Raw genomic sequence first — 24,914 nt, forward strand, 5'->3', positions numbered from 1 at the left:
GGGGCCTTCTAGGCTTTGTCAATGGAGAAAAGGAAATAGTTATAGGTCTTCAGGGGAAGAATCCAGAATGACTCCAAGGTTTTAAATCTGTATCATTGAAGTATCATGGTACCTTCATTAAGAACTGAGAAGCTTGGAGGGAATAAGTTTGAGGGAATTCTCTGAATTGGAGATGCCCAAAGCATATGGGATGAGGGGAGGAATGTTGTTTCTTATCCTGTGTAATTTTTTCACATTTGCCCAGACTTTCCTTTTGAGCTTTATGTATTTTAAAGTTTTATTTGTTTGGAAAATTTGTTGTCTACATTGATTTAAATGCTTAGGCAAGAGATATAATATATAATATATAATAGTCCTTGGCCTACTCACGCCAATCTCTGACTCCAGAGAAAAAGACTAATCTCGCTAATAATAAAATAGATGATAGTTGTAAAGTGCTTTTCAAACTTTAAAACATTACATATAAATACTAGCTATTTTTGTCACTATTTTTTAAACATTTTTTGGTTTTATTGCTATTCATAATCTCTATACTACGCATTCCTTGTTCAATTGCATTTTTTGAGGATACAGTAACACTTTTACCAAATCAGATCTGTGATCTCGTTAGTGTGAGCACTCCTTTCATTGATGGAGATTGCAAGGCAGACATATCTCATCCCATGTGATTTTGTCCATGTTCTCACATAAGTAAAGACTTATGTGAACATTATATGAACTAATGGGTAACAGGAAAAAAAAAAGACATAAGCATTTTTGCAGTGCCTCCTATGTGCCAGCCACTCTGCTAAGTGGTTTACAGAAATCATCTCATCTAACTTAATCCTTCCAACAACCTCTGATCTCTATTTTACAATCGAGGAAACTGAGGCAATCAGATTAAATCTCATGTCCATGGTCAAGGTCACACTTGAAGCTGTCCATCAGTTATCCCTTGTTTTTGTTACTTGACTTGTTTAGTGTCTTTTGGGCATAAATTTTCTAGATTTTCTAATTTTCATTTTTTTATGCAGTATTTCATCACTGGAAAATATGCTTCCACCTACTTAGAGTCACCATGGAATTCTCACATCCTTTCTGGATTATCTTTAATTCTGACTTTTTGGTGATTGTAACATTGCAAGCCTCACAACCATACAGATTTCACTGAGTCCATCTTGGTATTAGGAAGAAGGATTTTTGACAAATTGACTCTTTTAAGAAGTTGTTATCTTAACTATTTGACATTTTTTTAAATCATATATCCAAAAAGATTATAAGACCTTCAAGGACAGAAATCTTTTAGTACTTTTTTCTTTTTTTCCTCACAGGCTTAATATTATGGTGGGCATTTAGTAAATCTTGGATGATTGATTTGTTCACCAGTTGTGTAACTTTCTAAAATGAGAATGGACAATAGTTGAGCTCCAAACAAACGAGGTATTCTTTTAATTCTTGATTAGCACCTCAAGGGCCAAGTGTGGAACTGTCTCTGTCTTTATTCATAAGTTCTTGGAGGAAGAGTCAACATTATTTAAAATTCTGTTTCACAATGCATATGTGAAAGTCATTGTTGACATTATTTTGTGGTCTCATTTCCTGCATCACAAAAATTGCTCAATGTTATAATGGCCCTGCAACTGATGTGTGGAGTTTAAATTACAAAATGTATACAAGTAGTGAGGAAGTAAATTGTGAAACTATGTTAATCAATGGATGTTGAGTTTTATGTGAAGACTTTACATGGTACTGTTTGAAAAATGGTAAAATTTGGCAAACAAGCTCTCAGGTATTTTTCTTTTTCTTTTTTTTTTTAGGTTTTTTGGGCAAGGTAAATGGGGTTAAGTGGTTTGCCCAAGGCCACACAGCTAGGTAATTATTAAGTGTCTGAGGCTGGATTTGAACTCAGGTACTCCTGATTCCAAGGCTGGTGCTTTATCCACTACACCGCCTAGCCGCCCCTCAGGTATTTTTCTTATTAGTTAGACTGGTTAATGGATTAAAAATTTAATCTTTAGGAACAGTGAATAGAGCACCTGCCCTGGAATCAGTCACATAATACTTAGCTGTGTGACCTTGGGCAAGTCACTTAGTCTCATTACCTTGCAAAAAACGAAAAACCAAAAAATTTAATCCTTTTAAGCTGACTTTTAATTCTTTGTTGATTTAGGGTTTAAATATCAATATCAATTTTATTTCTGTCAGTTTTGTAGTTTCAAGAGGCACATTCTAGTGAATTGAAGCAGAGAAATAATTTAGGCTTTGGGCAAGTATGAATTTTAGATTCCTATTTTAAGCTATAACCCTTCACACTGATATTTCTTGCCTCATTGTGCATTGTGACATTGTGGGGTAAGGACTTAAGAAATAAGAGAAGATGAGAGCTAAAATGGTGGAGTAGAGTCATGACTCATTTGAACTCTTCCAGATGCTCATCCAGACAACTTTAAAAATACCTCTAATCGAATTCCAAAGTGGGAGAGACAACTAAAGGTTGATGTGAAACAGTTGTCTAGCCTAGACATCTTAGGAAGCTAGCCGGAAAGGTCTGTTAACCTGGAGTTAGTAGTTGGACTAAGAACATGGTGACAGTCACAGGCCTTAGAGGCTGGAGCTGACTGCAGCAGCTTTGGGAGCTCTTTGCCCACAGATGGTAAGATGGTTTTAGACCACTGCAGCAGCTTCAGGAGCATTCTGTGCACAGGTGGTGAGGGGGGTCAGACCACTGATCAGAAAGAGATTACAGGGGACCTTTTGCTGGCACTGACTGCAGGATCCTGTTGCACTGACCATATGTACACAGTTCTTGGTTGTAGTTCCAGGGTGAAGAGGGGCTATCTTTTGCAACTACAGGGGGACAGGATCCATGGTCACAGTTCCAGACCAGAGAACACTTGTAGTCACTCAGAAAGGAGCTAGGATCCTGAACTCAGTTCCAGGATGGAAAGGGGCCTTAACACTTGTGTTCACAGGAAAGGAAAGCAGAGGACCAAGTCACAGATCCAGGGCCAAAAGGAATGATAGCACTTGTGGTTTCAGGATAGCAGAGCTCTGGTCACATTTCAGGGTCAAGAAGAATGCTTGTGGGTTGCTTACAAGGGAGTAAGGTCCTTGATCTCAGGTCTAAGACTGAAAGGAGCATTAATGCTTATGGCTATAGGAGAGCAGGGAACTTGGTCACAGTTTTAGGGCCAAGAGGAATCCTAGCCCTTGTGGTTATAGGGGAACATGGTATCTTCCTGAGGAAAGACCAGAGCACAAGCTAGGAGAACAGTGACCATACCTCTTCTTAGATCATATATCATCTTACCTTCTTGGAAGCACTAGAAACTTATAGATCCCCAGAATTACTTATGAAAACAGCAACACTAAAAACCTGAAGCTTGGGGAAGTGCACTCTCCAGTCTGGGAGCAGAACCTAATGTTAACATTAAGTTAAAAGTCAAGAAATAGACTGAAAAAATGAGGAAACAACAAAAAAGTAGCTGATCATATTACTTTGCTGACAAGGAAGATCAAGAAACAAATTGAAAAGACCCCACAGTCTCAAAGAAAAAATATGAATTGGAAATAGAACCAACAAAATTCCTTGAAGGGGTTAAAAATGGATTTACAAAATCAAGTAAGACATATAGAGAAAAAAATTGGAAAAGGAAATGAGAGTGATGCAAGAAAGTGATAGAGTCAATAGCTTGATAAAAGAGGCATAAAAATAATACCGAGGAAAATAGCATCATATAAAACAGAATCAGCCAAATGGTAAAAGAAGCACAAAAATTCACATAACTCCTTAAAAATGTAGGCTTTGAAAAAGTAGAAGAAAATAGAAAAGCTTACTGAAAAAAATAATTTCTTTAAAATTAGAATTGGGCTAATGGGAACTCCATGAAACATTAAGAAACAAAAAATTAAGTCAAAAGGAATTGAAAAATAGAAGAAACTGTTAAACACCTGACTTGGAAAACAGATTGAGGAGAGATAATTTAAGAAATATTAGTCTATCTGAAAGCTATGATAAAAAAAAGCCTAATATCATATTTCAAAAAATTATTGGGGGAAAACTGCCCTGATATCCCAGAATTGACAGTAAAAGAGAAATTAAAAGAATTCATCAAACACTTCCTGAAAGAGATTTCCAAAATGAAAATTTCTAGGAATATTTTACCTGAATTCCAGATCTTCCAGTTCAAGGAGAAAATATTACAGTCAGAAAGAAACATTTCAAATAAGGATCACATTTTATCAACTTCAATGTTAAAAGATTGGAGTTTTGAATATGATATCAGGAAGTCAAAGAAAGATTTCAATCAAGAGTTACCTACCCAACAAAACTGAGTATAACCCTAAAAGGGAAAAGAATTAATATTTAATTAGATAGTGGACTTTATGCATTCCAGATGAAAAGACCAGAGCTGAATAGAAAATTTCACTTTCAAATACAAGATTTGAGAGAAGCATAAAAAAAGTGAACATGAAAGAGAAATTGTAAAGGATTCAGTAAGTCAAACTCTTTATGTTCCTACACAGAAAGATAATTTTTGTAATTCCAAAAACTTTATCATTATTAAGGCAGTTAAAGGGAGTATACATAGACAGAGGGCATGGGTGTGAATTAACTATGATGGGATGGTTTAAAAAAATTAAATAAAGGGATGCACTGGGAGAATAGGGAAAGGAGAGGAAGGATGGGAAAAATTATCTCACATAAAGTCATAGAAGGAAGAGTGGTGATGTCAAGCAGCTCTTAAACCATACTGTTGACAGTATTTGCTCCTTGGGGAAGACCTGTATAGAAATTTATCTTACCCTGTAGGGAAGAAGAAGGGAAAGGGGATAAAGAGAAAGGGATTGTTGATAGAAGAGAGGGCAGATTGAAGAAAGTAGTGGCCAGAAGCAAAATAGAATTTTTGAGGAGGGATAGAGAAAGATAAAGGGGAAAAAACAGGATGGAGGAAAATAAGCAGTAATTATAACTATAAATGTAGAACCCATAAAATGGAATTGAATAGCAGATTGGATTAAAAACCAGAATCTAACAATATGTTGATTGCAAGAAACACACTTGAAACAGAAACATACAGAGTAAAAATTAGTCATCTTATTTTTCTTATTTTATAATTCCATTCAAGATAATGACAGTAGTACAAGAACATACTAGAATTTATGGTTGCAGCCAGGGTAGAAGTAAGGGGAAATTTTATCTCTGTTTACATCTAGTTGTTTCAGCTGAGGTTAAAAATTAAAAAAGCAGAGATAGCAATTTTGAACTCAGAAAAAGCAAAAAACAAAGATCCAATGAAAGAGTTAAGCAGAGAAATTAATGTTTGTCCTTCATTTTCAAAAAAGAACACAGCATCAGGGAGGTGATGTCGTGACAAGCACATGAATTGGATTTGAGTGAGGGGTCTTTGCTAAGTCACCAGCCTCACTTTCTCCTCCATAGCCCTCTGGATCCTGTGGCCAGATATAGATCAGGTGGACTGGAGATGCCTCTGGATGTGAGGCAGTCAGGTCTCACAGCTTAGAGTCAAGTGTCTGAAACTAGATTCAAACTCCCATCATCCTGAACCAAAGGCCAGTCCTCTATAAACTGTACCACCTAGTTGCCCTAAGCAGAAAACTATATTTTGCTAAAAGGTACCATAGATAATGAAATAATGTCAATACTAAACATATATGCATTAAATGACCTAGCATCCAGATTCCTAAAAGAAAAGTTAAATGAGTTACAGGAAGAAATGGTAAAACTAAACTGATAGGAGAAACCTCAACTTTCCCTCCTCAGAACTCCATAAATCTAACCATAAATAAACAAAAATGAAATTATGGAGATGATTAGAATTTTTAAAGAGATATGATTGACCTCTAGAGAAAATTGAATGGGAATAGAAAGGAATATATCTTTTTCTTAGCTGTATGTGGTACCTTCACAAAAATTTGTCAGATATTGGCATAAAATCTCACAGTGCAGAAAAGCAGAAAGATTAAATGCATCCTTTTTTTTAATAATGCCACAGAAATTCCAATAAAGGATCATGGAAACATTAAAAAAAATTGAAAATGAAATAATCTAATCTTAAAGAATGACTGGGTCAAAGAACAAATCATAGAAACAATTTCATTAAAGATAATGACAATAATACAAGAACAGATTAGTGAGTTGGGTATGTAAAATAGAAAACTTTTTTTAGACAAATTAAAAATCTCTAATTAAATACCAGTGATAAGGCATTTATCAATGGATGGGGTCATGGAATATGAACAATTGAAAACAATTTATAGCTACATGAAAGACTGCTCCAAAATGCAAATCAGAACAACTCTGAGGATTCCCTTCACACCTAGAAAATGAATAAAAGATTGGAATAGTCAATTTTGAAGGGCATGTAGAAAGAAAGGCACACTAATATTCTATTGATAGAACTTTTGGTGCAGTCATTCTGGAAAGCAATTTGTATTATACAAAATGAGAAAATAAGAGGACTGCCATTAACTTTTACTGCATTTTTGTTTTTGCTAGGCAGTGGGGTTAAGTGACTTGCCTAAGGTCACACAGCTAGATAATTATTTAATGTCTGAGGCTGGATTGGAACTCAGGTCCTCCTGACTCCAGGGCCAGTGCTCTATCCACTGCACTACCTAGCTGCCCCTGCTATTAACTTTTGACCCAGAAATCTCACTCCTGGACTAATACTACAAAGAAGTCACTGATTAAAAAGAACAGGTCCTGACACCTCAAAATATTCACAGTAGTTATGTCCTTTTGTAGTGATTGACAACTGGTTAAAGAACCATTAAAGAAATTGTATTTGAATATGAGGACTATCATTGTGCTATTAGAAATGATGAATAAAGAGAAACATGGAGAAATTCATGAATGGATGCAAAGTGAAATAGAACTAGGAGGAAAATATACACGCTATAAAATTATAAAGGCTTTCCTCCCTTTGCAGAAATGGAGGACTTAACAAAATAGACTACATCAACAAAGTCTGACTATATCTCTATCTCTATCTATCTCTATCTCTATCTCTTATCTCTATCTATCTCTATCTCTCTATATAGTAATACGTACTTTTGCTGAACTCTCCATACCCCTTTGATATGTTTTGTTAAAAGGGATAACTCTGGGGGGAGGAGGGGAGAGATACATAAAGAAAACAGTTCATTTTTTTTAAAGAAAAAAGCAATTTTTTAGAAAAGATAATAGAGATGCAGTAATTTTTTTAGGCCAGACAGATAGATTTTATAGATTTTCAATTAGTTAAAGTCTTTCCTTGGTTCAAGTTTCTCTCTCTCCTCCTCCTCCTCCTCCTCCTCCTTTTTTTTTTGTGTGTAGAATTGTGATTTCATCAGTATAATGAAATCCTTGCCAAAAAAAAATAATTCCTTTCAATCAATGCATATTGGGAGTCGTTGCACAGCTTAGAATTTGAGAGCATTACTAGGGGACACCAGGATGTTAAGTAACTGGCCTGGGTCACATGGTTGGTATGTCAAAGGAAGATCTAACTTACTAACTTTTTCAGTAGAGCTTAATTTTTTGAAATGTCTGTGAAGCAGAGAAGATGAAGTCTATCAGGTAGAGGTCTCCAGGGAAGAAGTTTCATTTCCCCAATGTGAACTTGCTTAAAGGATAGTCAGGGTGATTTAATCAGAAGCCAAAGGAAGTGTGAAGACTGGTGATTTGCACAGTGGCCAGGAACTATTTCTTATTTGACTCTTGGGTAATTTCAGGTCACTTGAATCCTTGATTCCAGAACTTGGTTAGGAGATGAAGACATTCTTTAAAATTGAATATGATTTTCCTTTAAATTAGTATGCAAGGTTAATACAGGCTCTAGAGATTGTATGTTATATTATTTTAGATTTTAAAAACTTAAAAATCAGTCATGTGTTTTCACACAAGAATTTCACAAATACAAATAGTCTCTCATATATGCTCATTTGAAGTGTTGTGTAATGCAATTTTAATCATATAGTAGATACTCAGAAAGTGTTTTTTGGATGTTTGAATTAGCTCCAGCATTCATAAATGTTTTTCTTTTTAAAAAAATCTACCATTTATTATTGTATTGTTATTATTATTATTATTATTATTATTATTATTATTATTATCTCAATGAATTAACACAACCAACTAAATTTTTCTAATTAAACCATTTATATTAAAATTAATTTCAGTGCATAAAATATTATTCCAATTTTTTAGTTCCTACTTCCAAGTGCTCCAAAGAACCAAAGGGTTCTTTGACCATTCTTATGCACTTTTTTTTTGGTAAGCATTTGTGAGAAGGGTTGCTTCATATTTTATATCCCTAGTACCTTGGCAAATTCCTGACCCATATTATAAATACTTAAAGCAGACTTCTTGATTTTTTTCCTTATCTCAGTTAATGTATTTATATATTATTCTTCTGTCTTGGCTTTTTTTTTTCCTTTGTAGGCTTTATCCTAGTTGAACTTAACTGCATTTAAGTATTTCACTGCTTTTATGTAACTCTTTACCTAATAGGAATGTTTTTCTTACAGTCATTTCCCTGTATTCATTCAACAAATATTTCTTGAGTGCTCATACAAAACATTGTTCTAAGTGGTCTGAGGTTTTTTAGAGATGAAAATAACCAAGATATGTTCACTGATATTGCATCCCTTCTGTGTGACCCACCATAGGGCCCCGGGCAGCCCTTTTTAAAAAAATTTTATTTACTTGTTTTTCTAACAACATACAATGGTAGTTTTCACCATTTTTTTTACAGAGTTTTGAGTTTTACATTTTTCTTCCTTCCTCCCTCCCTCCCTCCTTTCTGTCACAGAAAGCAATCTAATAGAGGCTCTATATGTGTAATTATGCTAAACATAGATTTATGAAGAGGAATAAAATCCAAACAAAAGAAAAAAGTTAGAAAATAATGGCATAATATATAAGACAAGTTTTAAAGATTGAAGATAATAAGCTCTTGTCTGCATTAAAATTCTATAGTTCCCTCTCTGGGTGACATTTTCCATCACAAGTCTTTTAGAATTGTCTTAGATTGTTGTACTGTGGAAACAAACAAGCCTGAGTTGATCATCACCCCATGTTGTTGTTAGTGTGTACAATGTTTTTCTGGTTCTGCTCATTTTGCTCAGCATCAGTTCATGCAAGTCTTTCTAGGCTTTTCTGAATCCCCTTCCCTCATGATTTCTTATAGAACAATAGTGTTCCATCACCTACATTCCCCAATTGATGGGCATCCCCTCAATTTCCATTTTTTTTTTTTTTTTGCTATTTGGAAAAGAGTTACTCCTGAGTATTTTTGTACTTGTGGGTTTTTTACCCTTTATCATCATCTACTTGGGGCACAGATCTAGCAGTGATATTGCTGAATCAAAGAGTGGGCAGAGTTTTATTGTCCTTTGGGCATAATACCACATTATTATCTAGAAAGTTTGGATCAGTTCACAACTCCACCAATAATAAATCAGTGTCCCAGTTTTCCCACAACCCCTCTAACATTGATCATTTTCCTTTTTAGTCATATTGGCCAATTTGATAGATGAGAGATAGTACCTCAGAGTTTAGTTACACACAATTGCTAAATTGCATCAATCTAAGTACTTCCTATTCTAAAAGTTATCAATAGTAATGTAATTATAGTTCTAGATAAAAAAATGTGAAAATGCAGTAATGGGTATATTCAACTTTGAATTTGTGGGAAAACTTAAGGGAAGACCTGGAAAACTTAAAAAATGATATCATTATCATCTAATGTGCATCTTAGTGTGATAGTCTCCTTTACAAAGCACCGATCAGATATTAAGGGCTAAACTTGATATTTTCCACAATGTAATGGCTACAAGGATCCCCCAGTGCTCAAAATCTTATGATCTTATGGCATTCAATTCAGAGAAATGAAAAGTAAACAGCACCTCATTTGAACTCTTATTTGGTGCTGGGGATCCTTGCTTTTCTGTAGTTCTGTCTAACTAGAGCCTAATGGGGTGAAGCATAACATATCTGAAAAGGCAATTTATTTTATGGGTTTTTTTTAAATTAAAGGGTAGCAGGTACTTGGTGGATTGCCGTTTTAAAAATTAGGCAGCCTGCATGTACATTTTGAGAAATGTTTATTCAAAGAGTGTTTTTGTGACAATGTATTTCCAAACCTCTCTGCTGGGAGTATGATCCATTTAAATGAAGCCTTTGTTCTTCTTTCCTCAAAAGCTTAGAATGAGGCCTCCAGGAAGGGAAGGAACATTTGGGGACTATGGGGTGCAGTCATTCAAAAACTTTACAAATGACTGGTCAGAATTTGTCCTAGCAGGTTTGAAAGTCTCTGACTGTGCTCTGGATTATTTGCTTGCTTCTGAGAGCTAATTCTGAGAGCTAATTCTGAGGACTCAGGAAAAACTGTATTAAAACTGTAGTTGGGAAGATTGTTGTATGAATTGCTTTGGGAGAAAATAGGTTTAATTTTTTGTTGAAGCTGTGATTTAAGCCCTTGTCTGACCACAGTAGTAAAAGTTATTTTTGGATAGAATAGTTTTCATGGATAAGGTCTTAAGTAATAGGAAATAATCTGAAATTAAATAGCTCAGGCCATGCTTAAATAGGTGCTCAAAGTAACAAAGTGGGGGCAGCTAGGTGGCACAGTAGATAGAGTACCTGCTCTGGAGTCAGGAGGACCTGAGTTCAAATTTGACCTCTGACACTTAATACTTAGCTATGTGACCTTGACCAACTCACTTAACCCCATTACCTTTCCAAAAAAAAATAACATTGTGGTAAGACTAGGCGATCCTCTTTCTTCTGGCTTCTTTGGGAGTGACCTAGAAAGAACGAAATAGGATTATTTTACTTCTGATGTATAGGATCTTGGAAGGGAGGCAAACAGGCAGCTAAAATTGAACTTGGAATATTTCAAAGGAGACTAGCACAGATATAAAGATATAAATACTAATGCAGATAAAAATTAAACAGAATATGTAGAATAGTATGAATAAAAAGATATAAATATGAATGTTGCCATTTAACTTTACAAATACTTCATCATCTTTCTCATCACATTCAATTTAGATCAATGTATAGCATGGAAGCAATGCAAAGACTAACAGACTTCGTTCTGTGGGGAGTGGGGGGGAGGGAAACAAGATTAGGAGAAAATTTATTTTAAAAAAGATTAATATTAGCAAAAAAAAGAAAATCTTTATTATATATAATCAAGCCTAGACTGAGAAAAATTGACTGTTTTTTAAGGGGTCCTTAATATCCAATTTATAAAGTAGAGTTTTTTTAAGAAAAAATTAAAGAATATGTGGCAAAATCTTATAAACTCAATGCCAAATCATGTAAAACAAATGACTATAGCAAACAGAAGAAATATTGCAAATTAAAAAATTTTAAAGATGTAAAAAAAAATACAAAACACAAATCCTGAACTTGGAGTTTGTATTATTCTTTAAGAAAAGAAATGGTAAACATCTCAGTAATTTTCAAGTGATAATTCATTTCTACCTCAGTTGTGAAATAATTTATTATGTTGCTTTAATGGGATAGTTGTGTTTTCTTTTTCTTTTTTTTGGGGGGGGGGTTGCAAGACAATGGGGTTAGGTGGCTTGCCCAAGGCCACACAGCTAGGTAATTATTAAGTGTCTGAATCAGGATTTGAACTCTGGTCCTCCTGACTCCAGGGCCAGTGCTCTGTCTACTGCACCACCTAGCTGCCCCAATAGTATGTTTTCTAATCCTAGTTTGAAAGTCATAAGATATTACTTGTGATTGCAAGTACACTACTAAAAACACTATACTTTTTACCATTAACTTATACTGTTAAATGAATTTACAGTCAAGTCATTGAAGAATAATAAAATTTACAAGTTTTTCATCTTGGCATGGGTGTCTTTTATCTCATGGTTCATATCTAATTTTAGTAACATTTACCTGTTGAATATGGCAGCATTTAAGTTGGCATTCATGCCAAGGAGGTCATCAGTCATACTGGACCTGAGAGTCAAAGTCTCATACACAAGAAATTTTGGCAGTTATAAGAAGTTAAGATTTGAAACCGTGTTATTTGACTCAGAATCTAGCACACCTTCTACTGTACCACACTACCACTGGCATTATGAAGGAACATTGGATTTTCTATTTAATAAAATTCTAGAAGCATTATCTTGACAATTTTTTTTTACTCATAAGACTCTTAATTCAGATAAGTGCTTTTTGAAACTGAAGACAAATAGAAATTGCTTTACAGTGTGAAAGGAACAGTGGGAGGTTTTACTTTGAGAGAATCTGACTCACAGCTTTTCAGTGACCTGGGTTTTTCTGTTATCGCTAGTCCTTGGCCTTTGTTAGAATATGAAAAGTATATAAATGAAGTGGTTTGAAAGTTGCATATTTAATAAAGTTCACAATGAAAAATACAAATATATCAAAAATTCAGCAAAAATGGCAACAAAAATTAGCCAATTCCAATATTTTTCTTTGCCATATGTAAAGTAATCTATAGAGTAGAAGTTTAAGGGTCTTGGTTGTGTCTAGGATCAAACAGTAGGAAAGATGGGATGAGCTCATTCAAGCATCCTCAAACCTTTCACCCCCAATTTTATAGAAAAGGCAACTGATGCTCATAGTGATGGAAACAACTTGCTGAGGGTTAACACAGACAGTAAGGAACAGAGCTAGGATCTGCTGGAGCCCAGGTTCTTTGACTCCAGTTGGCTCTTTTTACTAGATAACATTGACTCCTATTCCTCAGTTTCCTCAACCTCCTCAAGTCTCAGGAATTCTATAAGTAACATTGTACATATGATCTTTCCTGTTCTATAGGTTCTATAGGACGTATCATGCAACAGAGAGTAACTATTTATGAGAAGGCAAATTGAAATTAAATAAAATAATAAAGCATTGAAAGAATTTTTGATGTGAACATAACTTTTGCTGATTAGTATATCTGAAATGGATATATTTCTCAGCTTTCTTTGAGGTTTGTTATTTTTCCCTGTTTGTGGCTCACTTTTCTTGATGCCTGACTCAGCTTTGACCCTTTTAAAGTGGCTGCTCTGGTGAGTTGGCAGGAAGATGGTGAGAACAACAGAGGCTTTTTTCCCCCCTTTTCATATGTTTAGAAAGAGATGGCCAGAATTGCCGGAACAGCAGAATGAAGCTTCTTTTTTGTTCTGCTACCCCCAATTCTTTTTTGGTGAAACTTTTTAGCTCTAAAGCAGAGAAAATGTTCTACCTGTTCTTGGCTTGTTTTATGGGAATCTTGATCATTGAATTTGGTATGCTTTGAAGGGACAGAATACTGGCCTAATGCTCAACTTTACTCTCTTAATTCTGTCTTCAGAGCCAATGGTTTGTTCATTAAGAGACCAGCAACATCCAGGCTTTGCCACTGACTAAAATTTTTGTTTTTTGTTTTGTTGCCTCACCTCCCAACTCCCCTCCACCCCACCTCCATTTGAACTCATGTCCTCCTGAGTCCAGGGTTGGTGCTCTATCCATTGTGCCACCTTGATGCCCTGCCACTGCTCAAAATTGACCTTTCTAGATTACTTCTGCAGTTAATTCCAGTCTACCCATTCAAATGGGTTTCTCATAGGCTTTTAAAAACTTCAACTTAGTTAATAGATTCTCTGTTATCCTTCTAACACATAACTGATCTTATTGTCTCCTAATTTGTTTATCCAGAAAGTTCTAGAAACTGTCTGAAGAGGTAGCATTGGGATTGTATATATTGAGTTGTCCATCTTGACCACCAAATAACTGTGTAATCTTAGACAAATGCCATTATGTCTTGGTTTTAGCTTCCATAGGTATAAACATATGTTTATATCTAGGGTCTGTTCTAGCACTTGGGCTGTGGACTGTTGGCTTTTATAAATAGACTGCAGTACTTCTCCCCTTCTTAAAGTTAGAAACTAAAAATCTGAATGTGTGACCATTTAATTTAAATAGCAAAAATGAATCTGCTCTTCTAAATTTATATTTTATTAGGACAACAGAGTAGGCTGTTTGAGTTCTTTATCATTATAAATACTCTTGCTAATTGGTCCATTTGTTGTCTTTTTAAAACTTTTTTAAAAAAAATTTATTTTTATTTTGCAAGGCAATGGGATTAAATGACTTGACCAAGGTCACACAGCTAGGTAATTAAGTGTCTGAAGCAGGATTTGAATTCAGGTCCTCCTGACTCCAGGGTCAGTGCTCTATCCACTGCACCACCTAGCTGTCCTGTCCATTTGTTGTCTTTTTTTTTTCAGCTGGATAAATGCAGATCTTTAAGAAGTAAGAAATAAAAACCTTTTTTCCTTCATTTTGAAGAGCACAACAATACTCTTCCAACTGCCCTTAATATCCCCCAATTATTCAAAATACAACAGAATAAATCAATAGAATTCCTTGAGCTATTACAACTATTTCAAGGTATACTTTAAGTCAAGAAAATAATTACAAAAAGCCCCAATACAATTCGAAATAAAAACCACATCCCCATTAACACTGAAGAAAGGTTGTCATTATAATTAAGATGGAGATGTAATGATTTTCATAATACTGCAAAAATAATGCAGTTAAGGTTCATCACAACCAAAATCTTTAAAACAGTTTAGTTGTGAAATGATTGTTTATATATAATGCTCCAGACAATTTTAATCTATAGATACTACACCTTCATTTTTGTACAGTCCTGAGTCAAATTTTCTACATCATTTGCAACCAAAGAACAAACCATTGCTTAAAACCATAAGAGTTTCGAACTAAATGGGCCCAAAGGTAAGCATAAGAACTATAACTGGTATGTATTACTTCATCCTGTCATCACTATTGAAACAAATAAACCCTTCATATATGTATATGTGTATATATATATAATATATATATATATATATAGCAAAATTTTTCACCTCATTTGAGTTTTGACCCAGAAGTTCAAAGAATAAGCAGAAAGTCCACAGTCTTATTGGCAAAACTGACTTCGAGTGTCTCTAAGTCACTAGGCTCAAGGTTAAGAGCGAAGCATATTCCATTTTTACACTTTACTGGAATTTTACATGTTCAATTCATGATTTAAAAATCTCTAGGTTTTCTTTCCTCCAAACTGTCTGTAGACACAGTGTGCCACAGACTTAAGACTTCTGTTTCTCCCTCTATTTTCTTCAAACAGAAACACTTGTCAAGTGTCTACATGTTCTAGAAAGGGAATTTTTTGGAGTTGGCCACTTCTTCGGAATAGTCCGATGCTGTCAGGCCTCTGAAGCAAGGGGGGGGAGGAGAGAAAAAGCTGAAACACAAGGTTCATCTGGTAAGTTTTACATTAAGCATTACAAGCTGGACAGTATAAGAATGTGGCTTTTTTTGGCTCAAAATGTCTGAGTCTTGGTGTGGAAACGAGTACTTGGCTGTCCCACCAGTATGTTTGTTTACGTATCAGGCGTAAATTTCCAGGCACTCAGTTCATTTTGGGCTTGTTCCAGTTTGTCTTTAGTCTGTTCCAGTTCACCTTTCATTTTTAGGAAAAACAAGTTGATTGCTGGGTCCACCATCGTTGATCTCAGTTGGGCAACACTAGGCTGCTGAACTTGTTTGAGGTACTGGATTTGAGTAGTGCACTCTTGCATTTCTTGTTCCTTGGTTGCCAGTCTCATCACCAGAATATTTTCTCTTCTTGCAGACTCTTGCTGTTGCTGCTTTAACTTTTCTTCAGATTCTCTCAAGCCAGTTACATCATTAGAGTTTAAATCTGTGTACTTGCCCTCCAAAGCTTGTACATATGCTCCATACTGCTTCCATCTTAGGATTAATTCATCTCTTGCCATAACTTTGAAGTCTGTTTCACTGAGTCGAACCTTTTTGGGAAGAGGTTCTTCGTTTGTCATTTTGTTTTCTCTCAGCTTCGGAGACCGCAGCAGCACACCGGCGCCTCCTCCTCCTCCCGCCGCAGAGCCCGGCTCTCCCCTTTATTTGCGGGTCTCGCTCCATTTGTTGTCTTGAAGGATTTTTTAAGGTTTGAAGATGAATCATGCAGACTCAACTTTATTCCAGTTTCTCATCTTAATAGGATGTCCCTCCTTGGTTTTTGAAGGCTATTTTAATAGAATGAAAATTTGTGTAGGTTCTGATGTACTCAGAAGCTATCAGGTCTGTTTCTAGTGAAAGGTCATGTTGGCTTTCTGTGGATCAACTTTGTGGGAAGCAGAGAGGGCTCTGACCAGCTTGGCCTATTAGCTGATGAGTTCTTTGGCTTTGCCAGAAGGTTGCTGTGAAGATCAGATGAGATAATCAAAGTGCCTTGCAAAGCATAAAGTTGTATAGTTAAATTAGGTAACCTGAGGCATAAAGTTCTGCCCATGATCAATTCTAGTATTAAAGTGCAAATTTTGTAGTAAATAAGATTTCACTTTCCTCAGCAAAGATAAGACCAAATGAGGGGAACAGTTCTCTTTATAGTTTTGGGGAATAAAAAACAAAGATCAGGATATTTTAGTGGTGAAATCAATATTATTGATTATAGAGTTGAGTTATGGGAAACAATGATTGATTGGAAATTGGGAATGAGGAGCTAGTAAAAATTCCCTCCTTCCCTCCTGTGACTAAGAGATGTTCATTATTTGAGTCTTCCTATAAGATTAGAGGTAGTGGATTGGATAAAAAGCATTATAACTTTTAGACCAGACTCCATGGTGTCCATCAGCCTCGCTCAAGGAAAACATTTCTTTGAGGTAAGACTAGAACAATGATCAGCAGAAGAACTGGATTTGTGAACTTAATTCATTATTAGATCAGTAGAATTTCTGAACTAAGTTCAGAGATAAAGAGTCATGACTTAGTCTTACATTTCACCAATTATAAATAGGATCAATTAAAAAGGACACAGAATCAACTTGTATATTTCAAAGTTCTACATAAATTCTATTATTATTAAAACATAGGTAACTATTAGCTTAACTGGTTAGTCCATGGGTATAAGATACTTCTCTCATGAAAAGCTAAATAGGCTATTATTAGAAGACATAAAATATTTCAGTATTGTCCTTATAATAAATGAAGCCTTAAGACAAAACAAGTTGTAGATCAGTGACAGGATAGCTCCATAGACTTAAAAGCAATTTGTTTCTTCATGTGTCCAGAGATAGTCTCTTGGTAATTTTGCCTTACATTGCTTATAGTAAACAGAAGCAGGAAGATCACCATGAAAATAAAACAACTTATATACCATTATGTTAGTCAGCAAAGCTTTAATTGAGCAACAAGGATGGAACCAAAGCCAAAAGCCAGTCCCTGCCCTCAGATGGGGAGACAGCATGCAGACAGTGATGCACAAACAGGATGTGGAGAGGTTAAGTTGGAGATCGACTCAGAGGAAAGGCTCTAAGTTTAAGAGGACTGGGGAGGGCTTCTTATAAAAGCTGGGCATTGAGATGAAATTTGGAGGCAGAGATGACTGGAGAGAAAGTTTGTCTAGGCCTGGGGACAGGCCTCCAGTGAAAATGCTTGGAGTTGGGGGATGGAACCTCATGTGGGGGGCACAACAGAGAGACTGGAGAGGTGGGGGGGGTGAGAAGATTGGAAAGAGAGGAAGGGACTGGATTATGGAAGGCTTGAAAAGTCAAACACAGGACTTTTTTTGGGATCCTGGAGATGATAGGGAGTCATGGGAGCTGATTGCATGTAGGAGAGAGGATGGGAGTGTGGAGGGGTGTCTGTGTGTGTGTGTGTGTGTGTGTGTAGCAGAGGAGAGGATACACTGGAGGGAAGAGGGACTTAAGGCTGGATTTGAATTCAAGCCTTGATTCTAGATTCAGTACATAGTGTTGATTGCTTTGGGACATGGCAGTAGATTTGGATTACATAATTTATGTTTGATCAATTAAATTTTGAATGCAGCAAATTCAGAAAAAACCCACAGTTTTACTAATTGCTTTTCATGGTTTTTTTTGAGGGGAAAGGACAAATTAAGCCAGTTATTTAACTTTAGGAGCAAAGCATCTTTTAGTTTTTGCGGTTTATGACAATCTAGCAAAAAGTTGAACATAAATTTATTGTCATTTTAGTAGAAACAGAAAAATTATCATCAGGATTTTTTTGCCCTGTATGGTATGAAGCAGTTAAGAAAATGTTTACTCTGAGAAAATAAGTGGAAGGTGGGGGAGAAAAGCTTTTATTTGGGAGATCTCTCCGAATACAACTTTTCTCACATGAAACTTTTTCTTTTTGAATCATTCTTCTTTTCCAGTCTCCTCTTAGCATTTTTATCCTGTTACAAACTGGCAATTGAAATTTTGATGGGATGAGACAAATAGCTCCATAGTCTTACATGTATATTGTTTTATTTTATTTTATTTTATTTTTGCAAGGCAACAGGGTTAAGTGGCTTGCCCAAGGCCACACAGCTAGGCAATTAATAAGTGTCTGAGGCCGGATTTGAACTCAGGTACTCCTGACTCCAGGGCTGGTGCTCTATCCACTGCTCCACCTAGCTGCTTGAATGTTTTTTTTGTAGGCTTTTCTTTTACATACTGGAGTAAAACAAGTGAGAAGAAAAAAAAGCTAGACATGAGGTATACTCTGTCCAACAAACTAACATATATATAGTTTGTGATTTGTCTAGGGTCACCCTGCCTCCTTGTGATGATTAATTACAGTTCAAGGGATTTGCAACCTTTGAGGATATTGGACAGAATCTGCTGAAGATTTTGAAGAATGGCAGCGTTACAAAAACAAATATATTTTTGCCAAGACATCAAGAAAGGTCACAAGGAAAAATAAAGGGGGAGGGGGGCAGAGAATGGAATAAGTTTTATTACTATAATTTTCACATGTCAGACTGTACAAGGTCTTCCCTCTACCCCCCACCCCCAAACACATCTTGGAATATGAAATGGGAGAAATTTACCTAGATTGTCAGACTTTGAAAATCACATGTCAGTTTAATCAATTTGTATGTCAACATTCATAATTGGATCTTAATATTTCACCTGTTCCTCAGCTTGGAATGTGATCTTGAAGGTTTTGCCAGCATAGAGGATAAGATCTGGCAGACCTTACCAAACATGAAATCCTTTTAGTGCAGGCTTAATTATAGGTGTTAGATCTCTGGGTCAGTCTGGCTAAATTCAGAGACACTTAGAGTGTGCTGGATATCAAGTTTGGTTGGTCACAGTTACTCATTAAACTGTCTTCTACGGTAAGGAGTTGTGACCTGTTAATTCAATGGGTTTTTTTTTTCCTTTCAGTTTTTATCAACTTCTTTGATTTTTAGAATTTCTATTTTGGTGTTCTGTTGGTCTTTTAAAATTGTACTTTTCTAGTTTTTTAACATTTTATGCTAACATTGGGCATACGCCCAATTCATCTGTTCTTTATCTCTTTTTTTGATGAAAGTGTTTAGAGCAGGGTTTTTAATCCTTTGTGTTATAGACGTTTTTGACAGTTTGGTGAGGTCTATAGATTCCTCTTCAGAATAAAATTTTTAAATGCATAAAATACATAGAATTAAAAGGAAAACAATTATATCAAAATGTAGTTATCAAAATATATATTAAAAAATTTTACAGGCACAAAATTAGTAATCCTTGCTTTGGAGATTTTTCCCTTAAGAACTACTTTGCCTGTGTCCCAAAAGATAATTAACTCTGTGGAAGCTATATGATAGTATCGAGGGAGATGAGAAGAGGGTCAGGATAGAGCTTTGGGGGACACACCCAGGGTAAGTGGGTGTGACCTAGGTGAAAAGCCAAGACAGGATACTGATAATGATTAGTCTGACAGAATGAGAACCAGGGGTGTAGCATAACAACACTTCGGGGAAGAGAGAGAAATTGATAGTGGCAAAGACTGTTGAGAGGACAAGGACAAGGATTAAGAAAAGGTCATTAGACTTTGGCAATGAAGAAATCATTGACAGCTTTGTACAGAGCAATTTCATTTGATGAATGAGATCAGAAGTCTAACTGAAAGGCATTAAGATTGTGAGAAGAAAGTTGTTGATGGCTTTCTCAAGGAATCTAACTTTGAAAAAAGAGGAGAGGTATGGAAGATAGCTAGTAGTATAGTTGGATTGGGTTTTTTGGTTTTGTTTTTAAAGGATGGGGGAGACATGAGGATATTTGTAGTGAGGGAGGAAGTAGTCAATAGACAGGGAGAGACTGACAAATAATGAGAGCAGAGATGAAAAAGGGGAGGTGGACCTGCTAGAAAAGTTGGGAAGGAGTGGAATCACCTGTGCAAGTAGAGGGACACATACCTTGGCAAGGAGAAGGATCACCTCAGTAAGAAATTTAGGGGAGGAGATATTGGTGAATGGGAGATGAGGAGATATGGAGAAGAGAAAGCTCCTGGTGAACAGCTTGGCTTCAATATTTTCAGCGAAATATGAGATAAAATTCCCAGAGGAAAGGGTGGGAGGAGAGAGAACCAGGGGATGTTTAAAAAAGGATGAAAAGGTTTGAAAAAGCTGCTGTGGTGGGTAGGATAGTGAAGTGACTAAGGAGGTAGAGGACTCCCTTTTACCACAGCGATGACTCAGTTGAGATTTTCTACCTCAGATTTGCCATGGACCCAGCAGTCTCCAGATGTTCTCCAACGCCCTTCAATTTCCTGTGAAAAGGATGGGGAGCAGAGACAGGCGCTCCTGCCAATGACTAGGAACTCCAGGGGGTGAGCTTCTACATTGGCTGGGAACTGTTCTCTCCTTCCATCTCTAGGGTCTGGACTGGGGAGAGACCAGGCTCTCTGTTCCTGCTTGGAGTGAACTTGGAAAAAACCGAGTCAGGGCCACATCCTAAGGGGGAAGTGGGAGGATATAAATGGAATATAAATAAGATACATATATAATAGAAATCTGGCTACACAAGACCGCAGTGATTGAGTCTTCCATGCATTAAGGGCATAGGTTCCACAGGCCTTACTTTAGATGGAGAAGCTCTTTGGGGCCTAATTAACCATGACCCTAGCAGAGGGAGTGCCCTGAAGAGCTTGGGGGGCCTAGCAGGATCAGGTCTGAGTTCCCTTGTAAAGAAGTCACCATGCAGATCATGGCTGGGGAAGGGTAGCTCAGGGATGTTGGTGAGGGGAGATAAGCATTTACACTACTGCATGCTGAGTGCTTTACAAATATGATCTCATTTGATCCTCATAATGCTGGGGGTGGGGTGCGGTGGGGGAGGTGCTATTTTTATCCTTATTTTGCAGTTGAGAAAATCCCTGGTTGCCTTCTTTTGTATTTAAACTTTTCATAGCTGACCACAGTGGCCCATGCTATTGGACCATCAATCAAATCTATCACCCCCCTCTATCTCCTAAACCCCCAAGTCCAAAGTATATGGATACAGAGGTTAAATGAACTGCTCAGGAAGTGATGAGGTCATATTTGAATTAAGATCTTCCCGACTCCCCACCCAGGGCTCTATTCTTTGTGCCACCTAGTAGATAAAAGGTCAGATTCCAGAACAAAAAGGGGATCCCTCAAGACCAGTTTTTCAGCCAAGGAAATTGAAGATGATCATTTTCTGTCATTCAGAAGGAATCTCCTCTTTGTTTTATATTATCTCATCATCTCTTAATCAAAGTATAAAAGTAGGAAGTTCTGTTGCTTATTTTTAAAAATAATCATACTGACTGCTGAAAACAAAGGGGAAAGTGGTCTATAATGAATCCATAGTACATTTGTATAATAATGCTTTCAGATCTGCTGTCAAGTCCAAGTACTCAAATGTTGGCTGAATTGAATTATCCAATTAGGCATGACTACAATTCTAGAGAGGGTCTTGTTTATTCATTTTTAAAGTTTTCACTTGTGACCTAAATTTATTCCCTCTTTGGATAAGTTTATATTTATATGATTGCTTTACTAAACCACAACCTGAATTAAAGATGAAACTCAAATAATTAAAGTTCTAGTAAAGATTTTATACATTGGATTTATTATAGATTATTTATAACAAATCCTGTTATCCATTTTCAAAAATAGCCAAAAAACTATTAAAAAAACTAATTCATAATGTTCAGAATAGCAAGGACAGTACCTAAGTGTGGAACTTAATATATGATCTAGGAGGGCCATCATCCTGCAAGTCTGGACATCTCTTTTCCATCTCAGAATGACTAGGAGCTCGTCTTCCTAGGTGTGGACTTGTTTTCCTTGTGCAAGATGGATCTCTTCATGCTAGCTGGGAGGCACTTTTGCTGTAGGATCCTTAGCCTCAGCCTAGGGCCCCAGCGGCTAATGTTTGTTTAGTTTACTTCAATCTTTGGGAAGGCTTAGTAAGTTTTTCCTCATACTATCTCTGTGAAATAGGTTTGAGCAAATATATTATTTTGCATTTGAAGAAACTGAGCCAGAGGGCAAAACCATACAGCTAATAAGTCCAGGGCTTTTTTGGTCTAGGATTGCCAAGAGCCTTAGCCCAAGAGTTTCTAGAAGAGCCTAAAACAGCACCAAGAATTTTGGGATGCTTTATATATCATATTAGACTCTTTCCCTATACCATACTGCCTCATTTAGCATTGGTCGTCACTCACAGGTAAATCTTGTCCATTTTAAAAGTAAATGCAGCCATAAAACTGCATAAAGTATGACAGTCCTGGTAAGAAGTACTGCAAAACTACTCTATTACCATTGGGATTATGTACTCATTTCTTTTTCATCTCTCATCCCTTTGAATTCATTTTATTCCACTACTATCATAGTATCAGTGTGCTTGGTCAGCCTTATAGAAAAACCAGATTGTTGGGAGATTTGTGCAGGAGCATGAAGTACACGAGAAGAAAGAAGATGGGTATAAATCATACAATCTTGTTGGATGTCTGGGAACATGCTACCACATATAAAGTTAAAGCATTGAAAGAGTAATGATTACAAGAATAGAACTGTTGAATAAATTTGCAGTGTAGCAAAGCATAACACATGTTTTCACCGAAGAATCATGCTGAATGACCTGTGAAGGAGAAAGAGTTCTTGGAAGATGGGGGTTGACTGAAATCTCTCATAACTTTAAAAGCACCAATAAATTTCCATGCTTTACTGATCATTACACTTGTCAAAAGATGAGCAGCTTGGGAAAGTAGGATACTTTATTTAGATATATTGTGATGTTTTAATTTAAGTTGTATTTCAGATGTGTTGAAAGCAAAACCTACTAGTTATCCTATCCTGGTTATGCTTCTTCGTTTTCTTCCTCCCTCCCCCCAATAAAGTAGAGGCTGAATGCTTAATTATTCTGCCTAAGGAATTTGAAAGTAGAGTACACTTTGTTGAACCCTCCAAGGTCTAAATTGTAAACAAGTAGTACATTGAAATAGGACTGAAGAGTTTTATTTTTGCTTTTCTTTGTCTGTCAAGTAGATTTTAATGCGAAATAAATTATCCAAAGTTGTCTGTACTATTTGTCCTGACACATTGTTCTTCTCAATTTTATTTATGTGCTGATTACTTTGGGTTAGGTCTTGTTACTTTCTTTGGTTGTATTTCTAGGGACAATTAGATTCAAATCAATTCAGTAAACTTCTATTAAGCACCATGTACTATATCTGCTTACTCTGATAAGAATGATGCTGAGATCATGTGAAGTCACTTATTTGGCCCTTTGGTTGGTACCTTCGTGCTCTGCCATTGCTTGGCCCCTCTTGATATCAACAGTGGAATGAACTTTAATAACATTGTTGTTATAATAGAAAACATCATACATCTTACCTTGTTTAATAGAGTTCAGATACAAACAGTCTTTATTCAAATCATGATCCTGGTATTATTCTTTTATATTTGATCTGTTGATTCTTGTACAGGTTATTCAAATAACTTCTTTTGATTGTTCACTCTAAATATTAGGATATATGCCCATCCTCTGTGGGTTCATTCAGAGTAGGTGCATTGTACTTTTCATTAATTAGGAATGTCAGAGTATGGTAGATCAAAACCACCCATAATTCTACCTATCACTTGATTCACCTACTCCTGTTCTTCATGGTCATCAAGATCTCGAATCTCTCCTTATATCTTCCTCCTGGACATACTTTAGGAGCCAGTAATGCTATTTTCCTTGTTTCTTTTACAGGATTCTCCCATCTCTTATGCATTTTCACTGATTGTACTCTACTCCTGAAATTCTCTCTTCATTTCTGCCTTTTTGCTTTTCTGGTTTCCTTGAAGTCTCAACTAAAATTCCACCCCTGCAAGAAACCCTTCAAGATCCCCTTTATCACTACAGTGTGTTTCACCTGAGATTTCTTTCCAGCTTAATTTTGTCTGGCTCTTGTTTGTATTTAGTTGGTTACATTAGACTATGAACTCCTTGAGAGCAGGCTGTCTCCTTTGTATCTCCAGTTCTTTGCTCACTGTTTAGCACATAGATGCTTGCTATCTTCACTTAAATCCTTTGTCCTACTGAAACTCTTCTCTTGTCAAACCCCAGTCTTGTTATTCAAGGATTGTTTCTACGTAGGTTCATTTCAACCTAAGAGTACCCAAAGGACTCAAGGTAAGACCAGTGCCCCTGAGGCCACTAGGAATTGGTGTCCTGGGAATCCTGGTGGCTCTTGTTTTTTGTAGGCCTTCCTATTCCTGCTAAAAATAAAATAAAAGTCCTCAGCTCAACTTTTAGAGTTATACAGAATGATCCCAATCAACTTTTCCAGCCTTATTGAGCATCATTACCTGCTCCCATCCATCTCTCTGTTCTTTTGACATACTCTCCATTTCCTCTTGATGTGTTTTTCCTAACCAACCTCTTTGCCTGGTTTGTACTTCTTTATTTCTGCCTCATAGAGTCACTTTCTTCCTTTAAATGTGATGAAGTCATCTTCTGCTTGAGGCCTTTCCTGATCCTCCCAATCACTACAGCCTCCTTTCCTAAACAACTTTATATTAACTAATTAATGTGTATACATGCATATATTCTACACTTATAATATACACACATGTGTATAATATATTGCATTTATATTTATGATA

General features: G+C 36.2%; 2 protein-coding genes across 13 annotated transcripts in view; one reads left to right on the forward strand and one right to left on the reverse strand.

Moving 5' to 3' along the window:
- Positions 1-24,914, forward strand: part of TMCC1 (transmembrane and coiled-coil domain family 1) — a 238,932-nt gene that overhangs the window by 17,685 nt on the left and 196,333 nt on the right. For 4 of the 12 annotated variants that reach the window (XM_074198491.1, XM_074198492.1, XM_074198501.1 and 1 more), the window contains one exon: positions 1-20,623. This exon is cut by the window's left edge. The exons of 6 other annotated variants lie outside the window; for them this stretch is intronic. The gene's annotated coding sequence lies outside the window, so the exon portion shown is untranslated. The remainder of the gene's footprint in view (positions 20,624-24,914) is intronic. 2 more of the 12 variants (XM_074198493.1, XM_074198496.1) reach the window with 2 other exon arrangements.
- LOC141496226 (pre-mRNA-splicing regulator WTAP-like) lies at positions 14,935-15,853 on the reverse strand. The gene is made up of 2 exons (XM_074198508.1): positions 15,392-15,853; positions 14,935-15,218 (listed from the first exon to the last, which is right to left on the reverse strand). The coding sequence occupies exons 1-2, from the start codon at positions 15,841-15,843 to the stop codon at positions 15,158-15,160; spliced, it is 513 nt and encodes a 170-aa protein (XP_074054609.1). The 5' UTR covers positions 15,844-15,853; the 3' UTR covers positions 14,935-15,157.

Source organism: Macrotis lagotis, chromosome 8 (assembly GCF_037893015.1).
Source record: "Macrotis lagotis isolate mMagLag1 chromosome 8, bilby.v1.9.chrom.fasta, whole genome shotgun sequence".
Classification (NCBI taxonomy): domain Eukaryota; kingdom Metazoa; phylum Chordata; class Mammalia; order Peramelemorphia; family Peramelidae; genus Macrotis; species Macrotis lagotis.

Excerpts from the sequence above, each read along its gene's own strand:
- LOC141496226 (XM_074198508.1), bottom strand. The coding sequence starts at position 15,843 with ATGACAAACGAAGAACCTCTTCCCAAAAAGGTTCGACTCAGTGAAACA. Across the intron at positions 15,219-15,391 it reads TGGAAATTTACGCCTGATAC|AGGCCTGACAGCATCGGACT; the intron begins GTAAACAAACAT and ends CCCTTGCTTCAG.